General features: G+C 36.3%; 1 protein-coding gene across 1 annotated transcript in view; it reads right to left on the reverse strand.

Moving 5' to 3' along the window:
- Positions 1 to 4,500: 4,500 nt before the first annotated feature.
- The window catches only part of itgb5 (integrin, beta 5), a 61,885-nt gene continuing 43,427 nt past the window's right edge, over positions 4,501 to 22,958 (reverse strand). The window contains exons 12-16 of the mRNA XM_030124409.1: positions 21,759 to 21,981; positions 16,290 to 16,390; positions 11,176 to 11,295; positions 8,497 to 8,663; positions 4,501 to 7,836 (exon numbers count right to left, since the gene is read on the reverse strand). Coding sequence (XP_029980269.1) covers positions 7,741 to 7,836; positions 8,497 to 8,663; positions 11,176 to 11,295; positions 16,290 to 16,390; positions 21,759 to 21,981 — 707 coding nt within the window. The 3' untranslated portion in view covers positions 4,501 to 7,740. The remainder of the gene's footprint in view (positions 7,837 to 8,496; positions 8,664 to 11,175; positions 11,296 to 16,289; positions 16,391 to 21,758; positions 21,982 to 22,958) is intronic.

Here is a 22,958-nt window from a genome sequence, read left to right on the forward strand (position 1 = left end):
GAAATGGTTAAATAAATAAATAAATAAATACACACAAAATAATACAATCATTACATTAATTTAAGTCACACCATATTTAGCAAAAATATCAGTTGTTTTGTTTGCCTCTTTGTTTTCTATGCCTCTAATTGTACTGCCAAAATCAATAATTTCTTGTCTAAAATATTCAAAACTGTCCATTTCGTCTTGTGGATGTGCCATTTTCCTCATACATCATACAATGTGCAGTCCCTGTGGGACAATAATTTAATCCATTTCCTGATTTGAATTAAACTTGACCAAAACTACAAAGCTACTTTAAAGCATGTTATTAAATTAAGCTTGACATTTATGTAGGATTGCACATATGGGAGTATTTCTATGTAGCGATGTATTTCACACCCCTTTTGGCAGAGATCAACAATAACAACATTCAGCAGTACGAGGTCAGAGGTTAAAACATTGTGACTTCCCGACAATGCGGTTTTAACGCGGTTCACGAAGCTTTTGTGATGTACATGGCCTGAATGTGTCGGCGCTGTGAGAGCAGCCATGTGAGGTCAATACCCCGTGTCCTGTGCACAGAAGCATGAGGACAACTGACATATACTCACACATAGTCAGGGGTTCATGTGAAAAAACCTCCCATTCCAGATCAGGGAACGAAAGCACAGTTTACACAAAACATTTACATCACAAACAGAGGTTAATGCAGTTGCTTCACCCTCCTCCTCCTCCTTATATGCGGTGAATGACGTCTGTACTCACTGCAAGAACAACACATCAGTAAACATAGTCATAAATAATTGATAAGTCATTGATAATTACCAGCAGGAGGGGAAAGGCTATTGATGTAAATGTCAGTACATTAATGTCACTGTGCAGCAAAATGGTTCTCAGTGTTTTACAGTTACACAGTCGGGGAAAAAAATATTAGACCACCCTTGTTTTCTTCAATTTCTTTGTTCATTTTAATGCCTGGTACAACTAAAGGTACATTTATGTGGACAAATATAAGGATTACAACAAACATAGCTCATAAGAATTTAATTTAAGAGCTGATTTTCCATGTTTTCTTGTTAATAACCAAAATCACTACAGTTCTTACATCAGTAGCTATGGCATTGTACTGACAAAAACGGTGCTTTTAGACATTCCATGTTTTCTTTTCTGTCTGTTTCAGTCACATGATACACACAGGAGTTAGTATTTGATTGCAAAACCATTGTTTTTCCCTGACTGTATGTGATGTTTTTGGACTATAGTATTCATGTGTATATATATTTTTTTACTATAGATGTTTAAGGTTGCGCTCATTCATACTTAATATATACTGCTGTTGGTTTAATCTACAGCAAAGCATTATATTCTACCATCACATAACTACATATTTCTAAAATGTCAACTTTTCACAAGCTCTACAGACTGTCCATTCCCAGCTTTGTGACAGTGTGTTTTCCAGTAAATCCATAAAGGCTTTAAGAGTCTGTTTGATTTCAGAAGGAGGCAGCGTTTCTCAAGCCATTAAAGAGCATGTCTGTCCAAGAAAATTATTACATTTGGAGATGCATGATTTTCTTTCTTTCTTTCTTTCTTTTCTTTTTTTTTTTTTTTTTTTTTTTTTAAAGAAGAGAAGATTAATATAAAAAGTCTGATATTTGGCTCTGAAATATAGTGAAGTATTAAGAACCTGCAGGATTATAAACAGCGACGTCTGGTATAAAATCTCCTGAACTAAAATGACATTGAAAAACAGGCTTTTTTCAGAATGTGGATATAAAATCTGGATTATATGTATCATTATATGGATATTTGTTGTGGAATAAAAATATAAAGTGATCATGGTAATTGCTGTTTCCTCATCCAGTCTTATTTTAAGACTTTGTTGTTACTCAAATACAATATTTGAACCAGGATTTTTTTTTTTTTTTTTACTGGTGATCAAGTGTTTCTCTGCAGTGATTTTATTTTTTATTTTGCATGCTTTTATTTCCACTTTCCACTGTGTCCATTACCCTGATCTACTCTGTCAGTGCTGACGTTCCATCATTGGATTTCTTCTGCAAACGGTAAATTAAAGAAGGTGCATCAACAGCAGTTGGTGGAGCTTCAACTTCAGTTTCTATAAATAAATTTGACTTAAAGTAACTGAGCTGCCAGGCTGAAGAGAACTGAAAAAGAGAAGTGACACTCTTAATTGCATAGAGAATGGAAAAATATATATCAAACTTCTTTTTTTTCCCCCTTTTCTGCAAAGAGAAACAGTGAAATACGGGAACTGAAACTATGAAATGAGCTCAGACAAGCTGGACAGTGTTTCCAAGTGGAAAAGCAGCAGGAAAAGAATATATCACCTGTAGAAGGAGGAAAAAGTGCGAGAAGAAAAGAGAATATTATAATAAATATTTCATTAAAATGGCACAAGTTGTTTTTTTTACATTATCAGTCTTTATCTATCTATGGAATGCTGACTTATATTAAATAGTTTAATTACTGTATGTAAGGGTAATTATTTGTTTAATGTTTTTTAGTTGGGATCAACATGACTAAGCTGTGATGAAAAAGCCATCTTTGGTGTTTGTATAAGATGATAATGAAGAAAATTGTGCAACATCCAGTGTTATGACAATTAGTGTGGTATGTGCAATAGAGGACGGGCATATGTGTAAATATTTAATGACAGGATTTTTATTGGAGGGAATGTACAGTATCTCATATACAGCGTCTGGGTCATGATAGATACTGTAAATGCACTGTGGTGTTATAAGGATCAGTGTGTGTTTTTTAGTGTGACTGTACATGTGTGAAGAGGCAATGTGTTGAATAAAGACTAATTTATTGTAGATGCTTGAATGAGAGCTTTGTATAAAAAATAAATCAAAACTGTTTAAATCTGTTGCAATCCTGCGCAATACTGAGGAGTTCTTGGATCACAGATCACTTTATTCTAGCTCACTCAGTTTCATATATTGAATACACTGCATGAATAAACTAAACTACCACTAATTTATCTTATTAATAAACTAAAGAATGTCTTCTCAGAAAGAAAGTGAAAAAAAAAATATTTTAAGCCTTAAAGATCTAAACAGCTGCCAGCAACCAAAAGCATTTACTGATTTATGATGTTTAATATCTGTTGAACCACTAATCCTGTCAACACATGTAAGTTATTCAGGTAAAATACAGCGTTTTATCGTCATCTTCTGCAACACTGATTCACCAATAAAGCCTACATAGTTTGACAAATGCCATTGGTTGTAGATGCTTGTTTTTATGTTCAGTCAGTGACACATTTTGCTAAAAAGTTCAGTTTTCTCTGTTTTAATAGATTAAACTATTGAATTTAATTAGAGCTTTAATGAACATCAATATTTTCAGTAAATTAAATATAGAAAAATACCAGATTTTCACTGAAAACTACAAAATACTAAGGAAAATTTTAAATTAATGCTGATACATCAGTTAGGAAAGGTTAAAAGTAGAAAAAAAAATTAATTTAGAAGTCGATACAAAAATAGTTCTAGCTCTTTAAGGGTTAACCACTTTTTTTTTTTTTTTTTTTAATAAACCTTCTATATTCTATGAGAACCTGAAGTTAAAACTCCAGTCAGAATTACAAAGCATTGCATGTATTTAAAGCTGCTTATATTTACTGTGGCCATATTATAGACAGTAATTACAGACATATTTCTATAAAGGCGTCTCTGAGTTCATATTGGGGAGGGGTCTGACCAGGAGGGCATAAATTACAGCGTCAGACAACTCATCAGACCATCGCTCCTGACTGTAAGATCACACATCACACATATGTAAGACCGTGGTTTAGTGGCTCAAACACATGTTTTACTGAACTTTGAAGTGACACACACATACACAAAGGCAGACTTATGTATGAGGGATTTAGGCTCCTCCCACTCCACATGCAACGCTCCATTTATCCAAACACAAGCTTTTTTTTTTTTTTTAAAGACATAAACAAATTTATTGTTGTTGCTTTGTGTGAAGTATTACAAGAACATCAAATGGAGGTGGACTGTTCATCAAAGTGAAAATGTTCACAACTGTACAGGAGAGATGATGAACTAATGTTATATGATATAAAGAACTGGGCTGGTGGGTTTGTGTAAACTGTGCCAAAAATACTAAACAAACCACAACTCATGATTTCAGAGAAAATAGTCTCAGAATGGTCACAAAAATGCACCATGTCATCTAAGAGTGAATCATGATATTCAGAAATGTTACCATTTAGTGTGATTAAATGAATGTATGAAACAATCTGAACACATGTAAAACTATTTCACAAATATAAAGCTATCAATTTGAAGAAGAATTAACATAAGACAGATTTTTTAAGTTCAACCTCACAGATCTTATAAGTAATATATTGTATCTAAAATATTTGATCATTATTTTGCATTTATTTACAAGTTGTTTATGTGTGTGCATGGATCAGGTTAGTTTTATTTGCAGATCCATGAATGTATGATGCATTTAAGTGTTGTTCAGTGAAAGGTTTTAGTGGATTCAGGTAGGATCTCAAAGTCGGAAAGACATTTTCAAAAGAAAGAGAACAGCTTAATGTTCCTTAATATGAACCCACATGTTATATCACATGTTTATCACTTTATGATAAAGTGACATTGGCAACTTCAGCAAAAGTTTTTAGTAGGGATGTGCAGATGTAGAGAAAACAAAAGGAAAATAAAACTTAGTTACATCCACTCTGGGGTCAGGTATTGGCCAAAGTGTGATTTTAAATCTCTCTAAAGGCCTAGAATTTCACAACTGGTGCTTCCATAGTTTGGCTGAAGTTCATGTTAGTTTGTTGAACTCTTTGTCTTATGATTCTCAGGCAATAACTAACTTCACTAGACAGTATTAACTTTTTAATGTTTCCTGTGTCAAAACTCCACATTTATTTTATTTTATAGAGGGAAAATAAATGCAAGACTAACAGCACAGGAAGTTTTTTGAGAGTAAAAAACAACGATCAGATTTGTGAAGCTGAAGTTAAAAGTCTGTCCATGGAATATTATTCAAGTTGTGACTTAGTCCATTTGTAAAATTGTGTGGCTTGTGTTCAAAATTGTTTGTAATTCCTGCGGTTTGGAGCATATGCTGATAAACACCCAAATTACAAACATCATTTTACACTTTTGTGACCATTCAGAAAATAATGACTCTCCATAGAAAACAATTTCATTTCATTTGGCACTGTATGTACATACTGTACGTACTTATGTAATAGTATTTACATTCACTCAAACACACACACACTCCAAGTCATTTCCACTTTTTAAGCGCTCTCCCCTCACCCACACTGACCCCTCCTCACTGCCCAGTTTCATGTGTTAAGACTCCGCCTCTTCCTGTGGGAAAAGTGACGGGATTTTTAGGATGGTTAAGTCACCATCCTTCAAGGCCAGTTCATGTTTCCACCCACTCCCACAGCTGACGGGGTGGACAAAACGTCACAGCAACTTCATAATATAGCCTGTCATTAGCACTGCACAAAAATGCTGGTAAATAGAGGAACTCTGCATTAAGGCAGCTACTGTGTGCAACATTTAGCATTTACTTTAGTTTTAGATGCAGACGTTTAAGGGTCAAAAGCTGGTGGTTGAATATTTCTGTCTTACTGTCAACAAATCTCACACAAATGGAGAAATATGGCTGAACTATATGCAACCAGGAAAATATTGTAATTACTTTGACAAAATACAGCAATTTTTGTGAAATTTTTAACTTTTCATTTTCCATTAAATAAAATATGAGGGTTTGGACCAATCAAACATGTTCCCTTATGTCTTGAGAATGTGATTTTTCTCTATTTATTTATGCTGGTCTGTTCTGACACATTGTCCCTTCATTCCAGAACTGAAGCTCCTGTGATCTGGACATTACACATGGTTAAAGCTGCACAACAGCAGTGACCTGGGTTCGATTCCCAGCCTGAGTGTAAATAGCCCCAATAGAATTCAAAGTAATTAATAATCTGTGTATTTTCCTTGATAACCAATCAAACTGACTCCAATTTTGTCCACAATAACCCCAAAAATGAATAGTGTAATCCTACACAGGGTTATATCGCAGTTTCAGTTACAGGCCTCGTCAGAAGCCAACTATAAAATGAGCCCTTTTGTAGCTTAATACAGCTGGATTATCTAGTTCCACTCCTTCTGCTGTGTCCCATTGGACCTAATTTCATAGAAAGTTGGTCAATGGAGGGAGGGAAATTTGGATTTGGATTATGACACCATTTGCACATATGTTTGTCTGTTTAAAAAATATGTTTACAGGTTAAAAAAAAAAAGACAGTTTGTGGTAAAGACAGAAAAGTATCATCTCACTTTAGTTTTGTGTGAAATAGCTCAGTGGACTGCATCTGTCATCACACCCAATAACCATCACTGACATCTAAACAGCTGCTGCCTTGGCATATTTTACCTTATTTTACAAGAGTGAGGTGAAAATAGCTTTATGTCTGGTCATTCTGAAGCTGCAGAGACATTTTCAGCGACTTAGAACAGATGCCTCATCTGCGACATTGAGGTGTATAGTCTTACTTTTGTAGTTTTACCACAAACTCTAACTTTAACCTGGGAAAATTATCTTTGAAATTGACATATATCATATTGCATGATGGCATAATTAAACAGAAACCAAAATATTAGTTGTCTCTTGCCACTGACTGTAATCTGAGTTTTTTTTCCTCCCAAAATTATGTTCCAATGGGCAAAACAGGAAGGGGCGGGACTTTCTTTCAATGACTTGTATTTCACCCAGTGTTACAAGCCGTAAATTTAGAGCAGTAAATTACACACAAGTACCAATGCAACAGTTCAGCACCAAAACAATAATAATGCAATCATTTTAATCAGAAAAGCAGCAAATCCTCCCTTTTGGAAAACTGAAAACAAAATGTTAGATGCTTTGCAAGGGTTTGTTGACAGTGACAAAAAAGAAAAATAGAACAACACCAGCTTTATCTGTTCAGGGATCAGTGTCTGGGGGGGGGTAAAACGGCACCCTGCAAATCCGATTTAAGGAAGAGAGTGCACCTGGAGCATACTGTAACACACATCCACACAACATTAAAGAAGTCTTTAATCTTTATGAGTTTCAACTCTTACTATTTTCTGTGCAAAATGAAAGTTCTATTGCTTAGTAAATGTTAGTAGTACCACACTGTCATGACAGCCACCTTCTGCAGAATGTGCTTTTTAATAATCCTGTGAATCTTACATGATCTGTTGCTGAGTGACATTAAACCTTTTTAGAAAGATATCCTGTTGGATGCACGATTTTCACTAGAAAAGGCATTTTAGTGTTTATAAAAATATACAAATATAAGCCAATGCTTTGCCTGCTCTGTACAAAGAATGAAAGGTGGTTTTTGTGTGGTAGAAGTTATGTTTTGAGTTTGTTCGTGCTGTGTAACCATAGACAAACTCGCTGCTAAAGCTCCCCCTCCAGCCCTCTCTCAGACACAGTTCATGCTTTGTTTCTTCTCTGCCGGCGGCCTCTGCCGTCAGCGAGAGACGCAAACGAAGATTAAGAAATCACTTCTGTTCTCTGTGGTAGGCTTGAATCTCCTCTGGAACAATAAAAAGGCCACAGACTCCCCCCTCACACACAGTTGAGTTCATTTGACTTGTGTTTTCGGTGGTGGACCGTGCAGAGGGATGAGGGTGTTCAGTCCAACGTCCACCTCGATCTGTTATTTGGACCGGTCCTGCCGCGCCCTGTGCTGAGGGATCAGTGGAGCCCTCCGTTGTACGACTTTCCATACATGTTGAAATCAGTTTCTACAAAATGTGTAGAGACGGGCTGCTTGTACAGAGGGTTGGAGGCCTGAAGGAGTGAGACAAAATAATCTAAAATTATTCCATACCAGCTGACTCACACCATCAGATCAGGATGTTCTGTTAATCTGTCATCATGAGGAAGGACTAATAAATCAACTTCAGAGTTTATGCAATGAATATTTATACTCTCTCATTAAATGTTTTAATGTTATTGGCATTTTGGGTTGTACTAATAATACAAGACATCAGTTGGAACTGTATCAACTACAAAAACAGCTATTATATATATATATATGTTAAAAAAACATACCATGTGGAAAAAACTTTTTGGACACCCTTAAAAATGTAAACAATCTCAAATATTAATCTAATATTTGCGGGAAAAAACCCTTTTTATGTTTCAAAATGCATGGCTGGATCAGACAAACACAAACAAATGCAAGTGATTTTTTCATTTATTGTTAAGAAGAAAAAATAACAACACTAAATTCTTGACAGTTTCATCATGTTGTGCCCTGGATGTGTTCCATTATCTTGGTGAAACATTGTTTTGACCTCAATGGAACAGAGCATGTGCAGAAGGGAGTATGTGGGTTTCGACAGTTCAGTGACTTACGAGTGATTCTTAATGTAATATATTACAAATACATGGGGTATCCAAAAATTTTTTTCCGCTGCTGTAATTTTATTGCAGTTGTGTCCTTACCATTTCATATCGGGCTCGTGAACGTGCGTTCTGAAAGCGTGCAAACTCTCGCCGATCATGAATGGTGATGACCAGCTTCCAGGCGGCCAGTAGGACCACACCCACCAGGAGGATGCTGCCCACCACCGCCAGCAGCACCGTTAAGGCATCAGGCCCACTCGCACACTCTGAAAAGACAAACACAATGAGACACAGTGTATAAATTAAACTATTATTACTACATTTTTCATACAAAACCATCATAATCATCATATTATCATTGGAATCTATTTCAGCAGTTTATTCATGAATCTATGTTATTATTTTTGTTGGTTTATAATTATTAAAATGCATTGTAGCATTTAGGTACATTTAGCTTCGTATATGAAACACTTATATATTACATATTTGGAAAATAGGCTGCAAAAACTGACCAATTAAAAATTTTTAGTAAAAACAAAGCCCCCACAAAAATCTTAAAATGAACAAAACTCCAGCCAATGAAACACAAAACTTCAAGCAAATTGTGTTTCTTATAAGATAAACCTAATACAAGATTTTGCTAATGTTTATGCTTTTAAAGTAAGGAAAATAATCTTCTTTAACTACTGGGATATTATGTAAACCATTGTTTAGAATTGTATTAGATTGAATATCTTAAGACAGTTAGAGTATATTCTTCTAAAATGAGATGATTTTAATAATGACAAACCTGTCTAAACTAGTTCAGTTTTTCTGCCTATGAACCAAGTCATTTTTACATACTTTCAGCTTCAACATATGGGTTAAAAGGGTTTTAAATGACTCATGTCAATGATCATCGTACTAATGTTTAGACCAGTGGTTCTTAACCTTGTTGGAGGTACTGAACCCCACCAGTTTCATATGCGCATTCACCGAACCATTCTTTATTAAAAAATACAATATGATTTTTTTCAAATTCAAGACACAGGCATATGTTTTACTGGTGCACAAAATGAACCGTGCATTAACATCACTGTGCTCAAAGAACGAAACCAATACAGTGCATGAACTCACAACAAATTACATACCTTTTCACAAAGACTTGACCTTTTCAATACTACCACACTGAAATGGTTTTAATTTTTAACCTTATGTATTCCAATAATGAACTTATTGTATTTATGCTATTTATCATTTTTTACATTTTAACACACACCCATCACCTAATTTCCATCAGGCTACAATAATAATGAATATTTACTGCAAATCAGTGTGACTTCTGCTGTTGTGTATATGTATGTGTCAGGTCAACCCGGTTTTCGTTTCATCTCGCTCCAAACTTTCCAAACCACGCAATTTTGACATAAAAAAAAGATAATTGCATGTAGTGTATAAAAAAAAAAGTTCTCGTTAAACTCCTTCAGTATTTTTGTGATCGTTGTTTTATTACGGCACTAGCTCGGCTTTAGCGTAATACGATTTCTCCATCCGCGATGGTGCGTCGGTTGTCACATGATTGTAACTGACCAATGCGGTGACCGAAAAATGTAAACAAACGCTACACATGGCTGCCTCCGTGGTTAACAGGAAGTAGTAAAAGTCATAACAACGATGTGGAAAATACTCAAATAATTCATCGTCAGATGAGTGGAAGAGATTATAAACACTTCCGGATGTGTTGTAGTGCTATAAGCAACAACAATACACCGCGTATATTGGATGTCAATCAGAGAAAGAGTCTCTGAAGCCGTTTGTTTACATACACGGACCTAGCCCAACACACACACCTGACTAATGAGTCGGGTGTGTGTCCTGACCTCCGCCGAACCCCTGAGACTGACTCACTGAACCCCTAGGGTTCGATCGAACCCAGGTTAAGAACCACTGGTTTAGACATTTGTAAAGAGCAGAATAACAAGCTTTCATTCTTGATAAATGCATGTGGCTTTAAATTACATTTTTAATCAAATCTCTTTTTCAGTACCCCATAAAAGCCACAGAAGTATATCATTTTACTTATGTAACTTTTGTAATACGGCTCCCAGATCTTATGACTGCTGTTATTCCACGTTTATTTATTTATTAAACTTTTATTTAACCAGGTAGGTTAATTGAGCACCACTTCACATTTACAATGACAACCTGGCCAGGAGGCAGCATAAGAGGCAGATGGAAAACAATATAGACATAAAGAAAAACACAGAAACTGATCATGCATATCAGTCCACTGAGTCCAGAGAGAGAGACAGTAATGCTTCCAAAATTTACAGACATATATTACAAAAGTAAATGGCTAAAAATAGTGAAACTGTATATATGGGGACATATGTTAGTAGCAGATGGCTAAGAGCAAGTGCAATGGTCTTGTAAAGAATGCCCAAAGTTACAAAAGTTACTTGACAAAAGTATTTTTTGCCATTACATCTGCACATGATTATGGATTTGCTATAATGCTAATGTTTACTTGATATTCTGACATGGATCCACAGATTTTGTTTTTACTTTCTGTAGAGTTAGTTTTCAGTCTGTAAAACAGGAGCCAGCTCTGAACTGACAGGTTCCCAGTTATTGGCCAGTATGGAAAAGACATCTGAGGTCAGGTTAAGAACAAATGGTTCCTTTTGTTGATTTATGTACCATCGCAATAATTCAAAGTGAATTTCTGTCCTAAAAATCAATGTAGTGGAGGAACATGATCAGAGGCACAGCTAATTTGTTGTTGCTTGGTGAACTGACCTGGCTCTTTCAGAGCTGTGAGGATGGATTGTCCGCTGGCGTGCTCAGAATACGTGAACTTCATGACACAATCATTGTCTGTCTTATAGAGACAAAGCACAGCGCCCGGGTCCTCGGTTTCTGGGAGAAGGAAAAGCAAGAGAGGAAAAACACGCCGAGTTTCAATCAGTTAAAAAACCACAAGAGATGACACTAAATCTTTCTGAATACCAGCCTTATGACAGCTCAACCATAGCCATCTTGAATTTATTTCTTTATACACGCTCTTAATCACAACAGCCTTAAGAAAAGGCGCTAATACCATTGTCCTACATGATAATAAATCACAACACAAAATTACTAAAAAAAAAAAAAAGTTTCTTAAGCGGACACTGGACAGCTGCCTATCTTCATTTCTTGATGTTATTACTTCCTTTCCTATCTTAACTTGCTTGGTAACTGTGTTTGGAGGAGGTTCATAATTATCACTGCAGCTAAAGATGATTTGGCTGCAGATTCAGTGGGAAAGACAGGGAAAAAAAAGAGGAAAAGATGATGAAAAATTCATCTCACCCTCAGGGGAAAGACAAAACACTGAACACTTGCCACATAGTCTGAATGTCTGTGCCATGAAATCACAGCTATGTGTAAAAAATGCATTCCCTGATTGAGACACGGATATTCAGGGTGCCCTTGTTTTCAGTCAATCTTCATCCAAAAGGAGTCCACGGCTCATGAGGGAGGGTGAGGTCACACTGCCCTGGTCCACCCCTCCCTACGCTCATCCCCCATCAGCCCCTCTTCCTCTGTTTCATGCACAAAGTATCCGGAATGTACATGTGGAGTCCATTAAGGCCAGTCAGATGGCTGAACTAGTGGGGAATGCAATGAAACACGTCAGATCTGGGCCAGAGCCATGCTGGGCCAATATGGAAAGGTCTTATAATAGTCTTTATAAGTGGAATAAGAGCCATCACCCCCCATCTCTTCTGTGCAGCAGCATGGCATCACAGAGCCATGATGACTATAAATCACTGTATAGTTATTAATACATTCCTAAACACTGCCTGACAGTTTTCCACCATGCTGCGATGGATGTTAAAACCTTAAGAGAGAGAAGTACTTATAGTAAACACAGTGGGACTGTCTGCACTGTTGGAAAACAAACCCCCAGGAATTTTAAACAGTTGGTGCAAGAAAGTATGGGACAAAAGATTTTGGACTGATAAGATGTTTAGAACGTAGAACCTGCTGCTGTCTTCTGTATGAGGTAAACATGTCTGTGGAGCTGTGAAAGGCTTGGACACACACCTGCCGTATGATAAAATACTGAAACCAGAGCAGCAAGAGTTTCAAAAATACTGTGTAAAAGTCTCAGGTCACCTTTAGCTTTGTTGTTTTTGCAGGGTTGAAATGAGCAGACATATTTATTTCTTGTCTATTTTCTTTAAATACAACAAGAAAATCAAGGGAATATGTGTACAGCCTCAAAACACACACAAAAACTAAACGAAATTGCTTGAAAAGGCTAAAGTCACAATTTAAGGTGACCCCTGGCCCTATGACAAGGATCAACAGAAACAGAAACATCTAATGTGTTGAATGAAACTTAATTAATGCAATAAATCTCATATTAAAGGGTTAAAGACATGTTAAGCACAAAAGGGAGGTTACACTAAATACTTCCACTTTAGTTTATAGAAGCTGTTTTGTTTTTAATTCCCATTTATCCAGATTGTATCTAAACACAGAGACTAAGAAATGCATATGTGTGGTTCAAACAATTAAAAAAAAAACCTAATGTGGCTTAAGACTTTTGCACAATATCATATACCAATGTACAAAACAATGATTTTGCTACTTTGAGACAAATACCTGACTTTACCTAAATCAGGTGAGCTGATTCCAAATCTAAAATTAAAATTCATCCAGCATGTCAAGATTTTATGCTATGCACAATTCAATGTATAACCATTAGCAGCAATAGGTGTTATTACGTTAATAAATTTGAAGTGATCAAATTCAGACAGCTTTCAATACCTGTATTGAACATGTGGATCCGACATTGGAGATTAAGCACATTAATAACCCCATATATTCCCCTCAAAGTTCAGTTCTCTAGATTTAACATCTTATGGCTCATTTGTGCCAAGTGGCGCAGCGTTTTCTGGCCAAACATAAAGCAACAAATTCTGATCAACCATATGAGGACATGATGAAAGCATATGAGCAGATGGGCTTTAGCATGTGGCTCAAAATTCATGTCCTCCACTCGCACCTTGTGATGCAAGTGATGAGCACAGAAATCAGATACCAAGAGCACTTCAACACAAATATAAAGGCAATTCACTGCAAAAATCTAAATCTTATTAAATGTATTTTTCTCATTTCTCGTCAAAATATCTCATCACACTTAAAACAAGACATAATCACCTAAAGAGTAACTTTTCAGTGAGATGTAAGAACATATTTTTAGGCAATAGATCTTGAAAATCTTATTTCAAGAAATCTTACCAAGATAATTTCCACTTGTTCCATTGGCAGATTTTTTTTTTGCTTAATTCAAGATTATTTTTGCTTAATTCAACAATTTTTTTTTTTTAGCTTAATTCCAGATTTTTTTTTATTTTTTTTTATTCAACAATTCATTCAACATGGAACAAGTGAAAATTATCATGGTAAGATTCCTTGAATTAAGATTTACAAGATCTATTATCTAAAAATAAGTTCTTATATCTCACTGAAAAGTTACTCTTTAGGCGATTATGCCTTATTTTAAGTGTGATGAGATATTTTGACTAGAAATGAGAAAAATAAACTTGGTAAGATTTGGATTTTTGCAGTGCAAGCAAAAGTGTCTGGAATATTTTATCCAATTCTGACCAAAGTTGATGGGCTCTGCTACTTTAGTTTATTCTTTGTTAGGCTTGATGTTCATATGTGTATTTATTTATTTATTTTGAACATGCAATGAGACTAAATAAAACACAAACACAACAACATTTAAAGGAAGAGAATCTTTCGTCAAGTACAAACCAGTCTAAATGTGCATGGACGAAAAAGAGTTAGAAGAAGTATAGACTTATTTAATCCTACCCCTCAAGTAAGTGTACGTGAAGTTGATCAATTTTGCTCATTGTTTTCAAATAATGAACACACAATAACAGGAGTTGATACAAGACAGCAAAATGTGTACTTTTTACATGTTCATATAATTTAAATTCTTAACATGCTGGAGAAATTCTGATTTTGTAATGCATCCTTGGTTTAGTCAAGGCCAAATGTTTTTCTTCCAGTAGCAGATGAAAACTATTTGTTGTTGTATTTCCTGTAGTCTTCTTTATTCCAGGTCATGGGGGATCCCACAGGATGTATTAGAGGACAGATCTTCAGTCTGCTGTGCACTCCCACTGTGACTTTAGTTACAGCCAACTCTAAACTAATAAGTCTCCGCTGTCTACGCCCGTGATAACAGCCACAGCAAATTTCATTGTAGATGAACTGTGCTGGATTTTTATATAAACAGTGGATGAGTGTGAGCACAGAAAGAGGCAATTCTCAACAGGAGATTTATTGACCCATTATCAAATATATGTTAGTACCTTTTAATGGTCGAGTATATAATTCAGTGTGTAATGAATTGAGAAACGGGCCTTTTCATGTGTTCATTTTATATACACTACTTATTCATCTGAATTTGTAGAAATAATGCAGTATCATGATAATTATTGTTAAGATGAAATGACCTATATGGAGATAGGAGACTTAAAGGGGTCCTATTTTACTAAACCCACTTTTATTGGTCTTTGGTACATTTATCTGTGTATTTGGACCCTAACAGTTCAAAAAGTTGGAATTTGAACCCTCCGGGTGCTGCAAAGCTATCTTTATATTCATGTCAGCAAAAATCGAGTGGATTTCTACAACCTGTTTTAATTCCTGCTTATTTTGTTATGTCTATAACTAGTTACATCACAACATTTGCACATATATGGTCAAGACTTTGGACGAACAATTCTCAGAGTATGACATAATTGTTTATCAGCAGCAGCGGTTGTAGTAAAAACTGAAAATATGTCCAAACTTCGAGCCGATTACCTAAAATCTTCAGTTATTGGTTGTATTAATGAACACAAGTAGCTGCACTGGACAGAAAGCACGGTCAACAATCTGGAGGGAGTGGGGCGTGAAGTGGCTCATTTGCATTTAAAGGGCCAGCGCTCAAAACGACCTTTCTGGTGTCATTACTCAGAAATAGGCTTGAAGTGGAGTTGAATTAATGAAGAATTCAGACCAAAGCATAGCATTTACAGTTTATGCAGACCACAGGGAAATGTCTTAAAATGCATAATTCCATTTTAAAAAAAGCAAAATACCACTCCTTTATGATTCTGTGGAATTGACAAGGTTTTCATGTGAAAAAAACAGTGTATATTAACCTTTTTTGTACATTTTGTTATAAAGGGACAGTGAACCAAACATTGCTCCTAAACAGACACACAGATTTGCATTTTATATACAATTAATTGGAGGATAATCCTGTTGAAAGTTTGTGTGTAAACTTGAAAATACCAGTAAATGTAAATTTGTAATTTGTAAATTTCCCTATGGGATGAATAAAGTATCTATCTATCTATCTATCTATCTATCTATCTATCTATCTATCTATCTATCTATCTATCTATCTATCTATCTATCTATCTATCTATCTATCTATCTATCTATCTATCTATCTATCTATCTATCTATCCATCTATCTAAATACAGAGTAAAGTAATCTAAAATAAACAGCTGCTTCTGCGGTATCCAGCTCTGATGTTGCTGAAGGTTTTATAGGTTTTATGCACACAAAGTAAGGTCCAGCTTCACTTGTTTATGCAGTCTTATTATTTGTATCACGCAAAAAGCACAAAGGCGTTAAATGTGTCACATTAGCTCGAATTATTGAACTACTTACTGTACTTTGGCAAAAGCCCACGCTAACGACTATTAAAAGATCCAATAAATAGTGACAGAGGGGGAGGCCCATAATATGAGAATCGAAACCATTGCAGATGTGGCAGATGTGTGGACTTTTCTGTGCCAGCTGGTCTGCATGCACATACTGTATGTGCGTGTGTTTTGTGTTTACTTACTGAGGGTCTCCACAGTGATGATTTTATCTTTGCAGAGACGCTGGCAGGTCTGATTATCTGCCAACCGCCCCGAGTTGAAAAGTCGGCACTCGATACATTCCCTGGAACAAGAAGAAGACGACTTGGACTCAAATTTTCTTATTTTACTTTCAGGAATGTGCTTCAAACCTCTACCTTCACCAAAAATATCCACATTATTACACTCCGAAATAGTCATCTGGACTAAAACAACAAAACCACTGGATTTATATTTGTTAATTTTCCATGACTCTGACCTGTTTCATGTCTTCCTCACAGTCATGAAAGATGATTAGATGTTTTCTGAATACATATAAATGGCAAAAGGAAAAGTGTAAACGAAGGATTAGCCTCAATAAACAAAGCGATAGAAAGACAAAAAGAGGCAAGACTCAATGAAAGAACTCAAATAAAATGGTTCTGTTAAAGAAATCCTTCACCTCAGTCTTATGTTTTGACTGAGTTTTAATTAAGGGTTTGGGTTGGCTGTAGAAGACGTTCACATTTCAGACCAGGCTGTGGCATTTTTCAGTTTGGGAATGGCTGTTCAAGACTTGTTGTTGTAAGGATGTTTGTTATTTTTGGTTTGGGTGCGTCAGCTGTCAAAAATGCACCACTGCGCTGCATTAAAATTGTAGAAATGCAGCGAAATGAAGAGCAAGCGGACTGTGCAAAACTGCAGTCAGTGATTTCAATTACTGATGTGTCACTGAGTATCAGCGAACAATGCCCAGACATTCTCCGCATGTTAAGTCTGATGTTCAAGCGTAAATCTCCGTCTTTTTTTTTTTGTTGTTGATAATGAATTGCTTACTTCATGTCACTGGTTGTATTATTGCAGCCCCGACAGCTGATGAAGTAGCGATGACTTGACTCTAAACACGATTCTCATCAGAGGTCAAAGGTTGTTCCATTTAGAATGCGACTGCCTTGGAAAACACAATCCATGTGTACGTAAGGAGGCCCGTTGAGAAGACATAGCAGTTACTCAGTCATCACAGAAGGCTGTTCTCTTTACTAGACGTCTGAGGCATTTAACCCCAACCTCAGAGAGTCTGAGCTGCCACAGTGACTGATGCAGCTTCAAACAAAGGAGCAACCGTTTTATTCCTGAGGGTCACCAATGGCATGAGAGTTATCTGTACAACTCTGTTACGACGTTCGCATCAAAGCCCAGATAAGTCGCTAAGTCAGTGAAGTATGTGAGGGTTTGGACGATGCTTTCCTACTTGATGTGTTCGACCTTTTCTCTGGCTGCCTAATGGATGGTGTGGAGTCACCGACAGATTCCAGAGTCGGAGGAATCTGGGAAATCATTCCGATTTCCTCGAAAATAAACTCACCCATCTTCTCCGTCAGCAGACATGGACAGTTCAATAATGCATTTCCACTGCGTAGTATTGACTTAACTCAACTGTAACAGGGTATCAGCAGGTTTGAGGAAGCTACACTGAACAAAAATATAAACGCACCACTTTTGTTTTTGCTCCCATTTTTCATGAGCTGAACTCAAAGATCTAAAACTTTTTCTATGTACACGAAAGGCCTATTTCTCTCAAATATCGTTCATAAATTTGTCTAAATCTGTGTTAGTGAGCACTTCTCCTTTGTCCTTTGCTGAGATAATCCATCCACTTCACAGGTGTGACATATCAAGATGCTGATTAGACAGCAGGATTATTGCACAGGTGTGACTTAGGCTGGCCACAATAAAAGGCCACTCTATAATGTGCAGTTTTACTGTATTGGGTGGTCCAGGGGCGTCAGAAAACCAGTCAGTATTTGGTGTGACCACCATTTTCCTCGCACAGTCTTCTTCATGAATTCTCTGAAACAGCTTTGGAGATGGCTTATGGTAGAGAAATGAACATTCAATTCACAGGCAAAAGCTCTGGTGGAGATTCCTGAAGTCAGCATGCCAATTGCATATTCCCTCAAAACTTGTGATGTCTGTGATATTGTGCTGTGTGATAAAACTGCACATTTTGGAGTGGCCTTTTATTGTGGCCAGCCTAAGGCACACCTGTGCAAAAATCATGCTGTCTAATCAGCATCTTGATATGCCACACCTGTGAGGTGGATGGATTATCTCAGCAAAGAAGAAGTGTTCACTAACACAAATTTAGACAGATTTGTGAACAATATTTGAGAGAAATAAACCTTGTGTGTACACAGAAAAAGTTTTAGATCTTTGAGTTCAGCTCATGAAAAATGGGAGCAAAAACAAAAGTGGTGCGTTTATATTTTTGTTCAGTGTAAATCTATTACTTTAGGGGTTCATACACATTTTTCAAGATCAAATTCAAGCACATTTTTTGTCAATTTGTCCAGCACGGCACCTTATCACTGGAGTAAAACACATATCTACAGGAATACATATACTCATGATTACTTCTTTTTTACTTTTCATCACAATGACAGGGTTCCTACACATTTGACATTTCAAAATTCTATACTTTTTCCAGACCCTAATTTCCAGATGTCTTGGTAAAAAAATTCCAACCAGCCAATCAGTCTTTATATTTGGGATTTATGAGCCAGTCGTCAGAGAATTTACATCTACCCATTATGAGTCCTGCCAACGGTCATACAAGGCATGCTGAATAGCTCGCTCATGAACAGTATGTGGACATCACCTGTCTGTCGATGCAGCAGTGAAACTTGACGACACCTGGGCGGGGCTTAAAATTGGTTGGAGGAGGATCAGAGCAGAAGGCTGGGCATTCAACTTGTCAATCTGCCCAAATGCTTTCTGGAATGCGTAGCCTATTGTATGTGTTCTGACACAAACATTTTACCTGTGCTAGCAAGCGCCTTAAAAAACACAGATCGAACAATTTCTTTTTTTAGATATTCATAATTTTATGTTTTAGAAAATAGAACAGTGGCAACAGTCTCGGAAACATGAATATTTTTCCATACATTCGTTTCCATTTTCCATAGTTTTTTGACCTAGAAATTTATAAAATCAAATTTCATACTTTCCATACTTGCGTAGGAGCCCTGCAATGATGTACATTGTATTATGCTATAGATATATAAAATTATGTTTCATAATAGCAAAAAATTTAGAAATTAAAGCAGAACACAAATTTTTATCCCAAAAAGGGAAGCCACTTGGTGTTCTTCAGACACACTTGCCAAATATTAAAATAAAAATGTAAATGGAGTCGACCTGAGAGCACCCTCTAATTTTATTTCTTGACAGAGTTTTATTTTTCAAAATGTATCACCTCTCTGTAAGTAGCTTTGGTTTGCCATCTATCCTGGCAGAGTTAATATTAAACACAAATAGATACATGACAGAATTATAATTGCAAGCACTTTCAAGCACTTAAACTAAAATTCAAGCACTCTTCAAACCTTGAAAACAAATAGAAATTCAAGTACTTTCAAGGATTTCAAGTACCCGTATGAACCCTGTTCTTTTTACTGATCAAATTCGAGACCTTACATTCACAAAAATAACAGCAGAACAAGAAAAGCTATTGTCTCAAACCAGTCTTAAAAATGTTTCAATACAGCTAACACTACATTTACATTTCTCCAAGACTAATGTTTCCACTACTGACGTTCAAGCAGCTGAAGCTTGAACCTGAACCCCATCTACCCATAAATGACTGTTCATTGTTCCACTCATTCTGATCTCAGTTTTCCTAAAAGCCTAAACAATGATTTGATAAATTCTTTACATGGATTTCCAAAGCAAATATTGAAACAGCCTTTAATGCGTCTGTGGATTTTTTAAGACCTTCCAGTGCCAGATTTAAGGATTATTTTGCAATTTTATAAATAATTAAGGTCTTAATTTAAGAAAATCAGATTTCAAACTTTTTAAGGATCCACAGACACCTTGTGAAATCAAATCTTTTTCATTTTCCATGTATCAAAAGTTATGGATAGCACCTGTTTCTTTATAATCTTGGCCAACTGTCAAAGTAAACTAAAGCAACACCAAAACATGAGAAATGGACGGATGGACTGTTTACATTAACTCTGTACTTGAAATCCACCATAAAGAAGTGTGACTCAAGAGCATAGTGCTACAATCTGCAACTTTACCTTTAGATATCACTAAATATTACACACGGAACTTTAAATAAGTCATTTTAATAATCTGTTTGTACTCAGGCTCACAGGATGCATTTTACAGGAATAAGGGTGAATATTTCCAGCAGTAGGATTGATATTCTGTTTTCCTTCCACTATCTGCATGATAAAATAGTGAAAGTCCATCTTACTATGCCAAAGACAGAAAGCCTTTGAGCTGCAACTACACGCTAAAAATGATCAGTTTTGACAAAGACATGTGCATTTTTAGTTACTTTAATACCGTCGTATCCTTCCTCTGGTGCTTGTGTTATTAACAGTTTTCTGCAAAGGTACTGCTACTGTGTCCTACATTCTGTGCCTCCCAGGACAAATGTGCTTTGTTTAACAAAGTGCAAACAAAGAAAACAACCTTGAAAGATAGCGGATGATGCCAGACCTATCATCAGCAGAGAACATGGTTGATCTGGGAACACAACACTAGCAAATACTACTGATACAGTCATGGAAAAATGATTAGATCACCCTTGTTTTCTTCAATTTCTTGTTCATTTTAATGCCTGATACAACTAAAGGTACATTTGTTTGGACAAATATAATAGCAACAAAAATAGCTCCTAAAAGTTTAGTTTAAGAGCTGATATCTAGCCATTTTCCATGTTTTCTTGATAATAACCAAAATCACTTCAGTTCTTACATCAATAGCTATGGCATTGTACTGACAAAACAGTGCTTTTAGGCATTCCATGTTTTCTTTTCTGTCTGTTTTAGTCACATGATACACAGAAGTTAGTACTTGATTGCATAACCATTGATTTTGAGGACTTTTGATGGTCTAATAATTTTTTCTGTGACTGTATGTGATGTTTCTGAACTGTAGTATTAATGTGTATGTTAATTTTTTTTACCATAGATATTTAAGTTTGAGCTCATTCATACTTAATATACTGCTGTTGGTTTAATCTACAGCAAAGCATCATATTGTACAATCACATAACCACATATTTCCACATATAACCATTGTTTTTGACGACTTGATTAGAGCTGAAACGATTAATCGACTCAAAGTGATCCAAAAAAAAAAATCATTCAACCACAATTCTCCTGAATCAAAGCTTTGTTTCCTTCATTTCTCTGCTGTTAAACATTGGTTCCACTGTTGTGTTTCGCACGGACGCTTGTTGTGACGCACAAAGAAGCTTCAATTCAGGGAAACTGCAATAGAATATTTCCCTTCAATCAATTCGAGTCGATTAATCGAATTGTGAATTTTTGCATTTGCTTCAAGCACCTAATCAATTAATCGGTTTCAGCTCTACTTTTGATAGTCTAATACATTTTTTCCACAACTGTAAATACTCAACATATTGGTATTGATTGCATTTCCATGTGAGACTTTACCTCTTCGTGCCACAGGCGTCGGGGCAGGTGGGGCATTTTTCGCAGGTATCCCCAAAGGCCCCAGGTTCCGTACAGTGGCAGCGACCGCACACACAGTTGCCCCGTCCGCTGCACATTTGCCCATCGTCTGAAATGCAGGAGGACGTCTCTGTGGAGCAGTTGCAGTTGTCGCCGATGTACCCAGCATGGCATTTACACTCCCCACAGTGGCACTCTCCATGACCTGTGAAAAAGAAGGGAAAGGAAGTCAGCAATAGTCGGCCTACGGGACAATTAGACCACCCTTGTAAACCCTGTTCGAATCATGTACTGTCAGAATTCAACACCTCAGGGTTATTAAAGCAGAAGTGGAGTGCTCATTTACAACCTGGTCAAAAGTCTGAACACACAAACACTGAACACGCTGTAGTTGAACATCTCGCTCCAATTCATAGGCAATAATAGGCTGCAGCTCCCACTAAGGCTAATGCCCCATGTTGGCAAAAAAAAAATGGTTACACAAGCAACAAAAGTCCAGCGAACAAAGAAGCATTCAGTGCAACAACACTGTAAGGAGGAGACGTGTCCTTGAAACAAATCAATAGAAGATCAGGAGCAAGTTTTACTAGTTTCAGAGGAACACAGCCAGTTTGGCTCATGCTTTTGTTTAGGAATACTTAATTTAGTGAAGTGCATTAGCAGTTTTTCTTCATATTTTAAAGGAATCTAGTAGTTTTCATTATCTATTAGCTATTAATGGCATGTAGGATGAAAGAAAGCATGGCATCAAACATCATTTAGATCAAATATGATTTGTATATTCATGATACTGAGTCTTTATTCCTGTGTCAGCTTCATTCTGTGCCTTTTCTAGAAGGTAGAATAACCAGTGTGCAATTCAAGAGGGAAAACAACAATGTCGAGTCTTTACCACAATTCTGTTTGCATTGTTCTGTGAACTTTCATCTTTGTGTTTTTGAGTGCAACATTTTTTGTAGTTTTAGCTTTAATTTTTATCATTAGAATCAGCACTGAGGTTTATTTATGACTTCATAACATACACTAAGCATACATGGCAGTGAAATGCCTCCAAATATTAGATAGACATCACAAGAATGAAGAAAAATAAAATTAAAAAAGCACAGGTTGAGGTACTTCTATGATCTCTCTATAGTCTACACCTACATGAATATTAGCCTTTGCAGCTGGTCCTGAACAGCA

This window comes from Sphaeramia orbicularis, chromosome 21, assembly GCF_902148855.1.
Source record: "Sphaeramia orbicularis chromosome 21, fSphaOr1.1, whole genome shotgun sequence".
NCBI lineage: Eukaryota > Metazoa > Chordata > Actinopteri > Kurtiformes > Apogonidae > Sphaeramia > Sphaeramia orbicularis.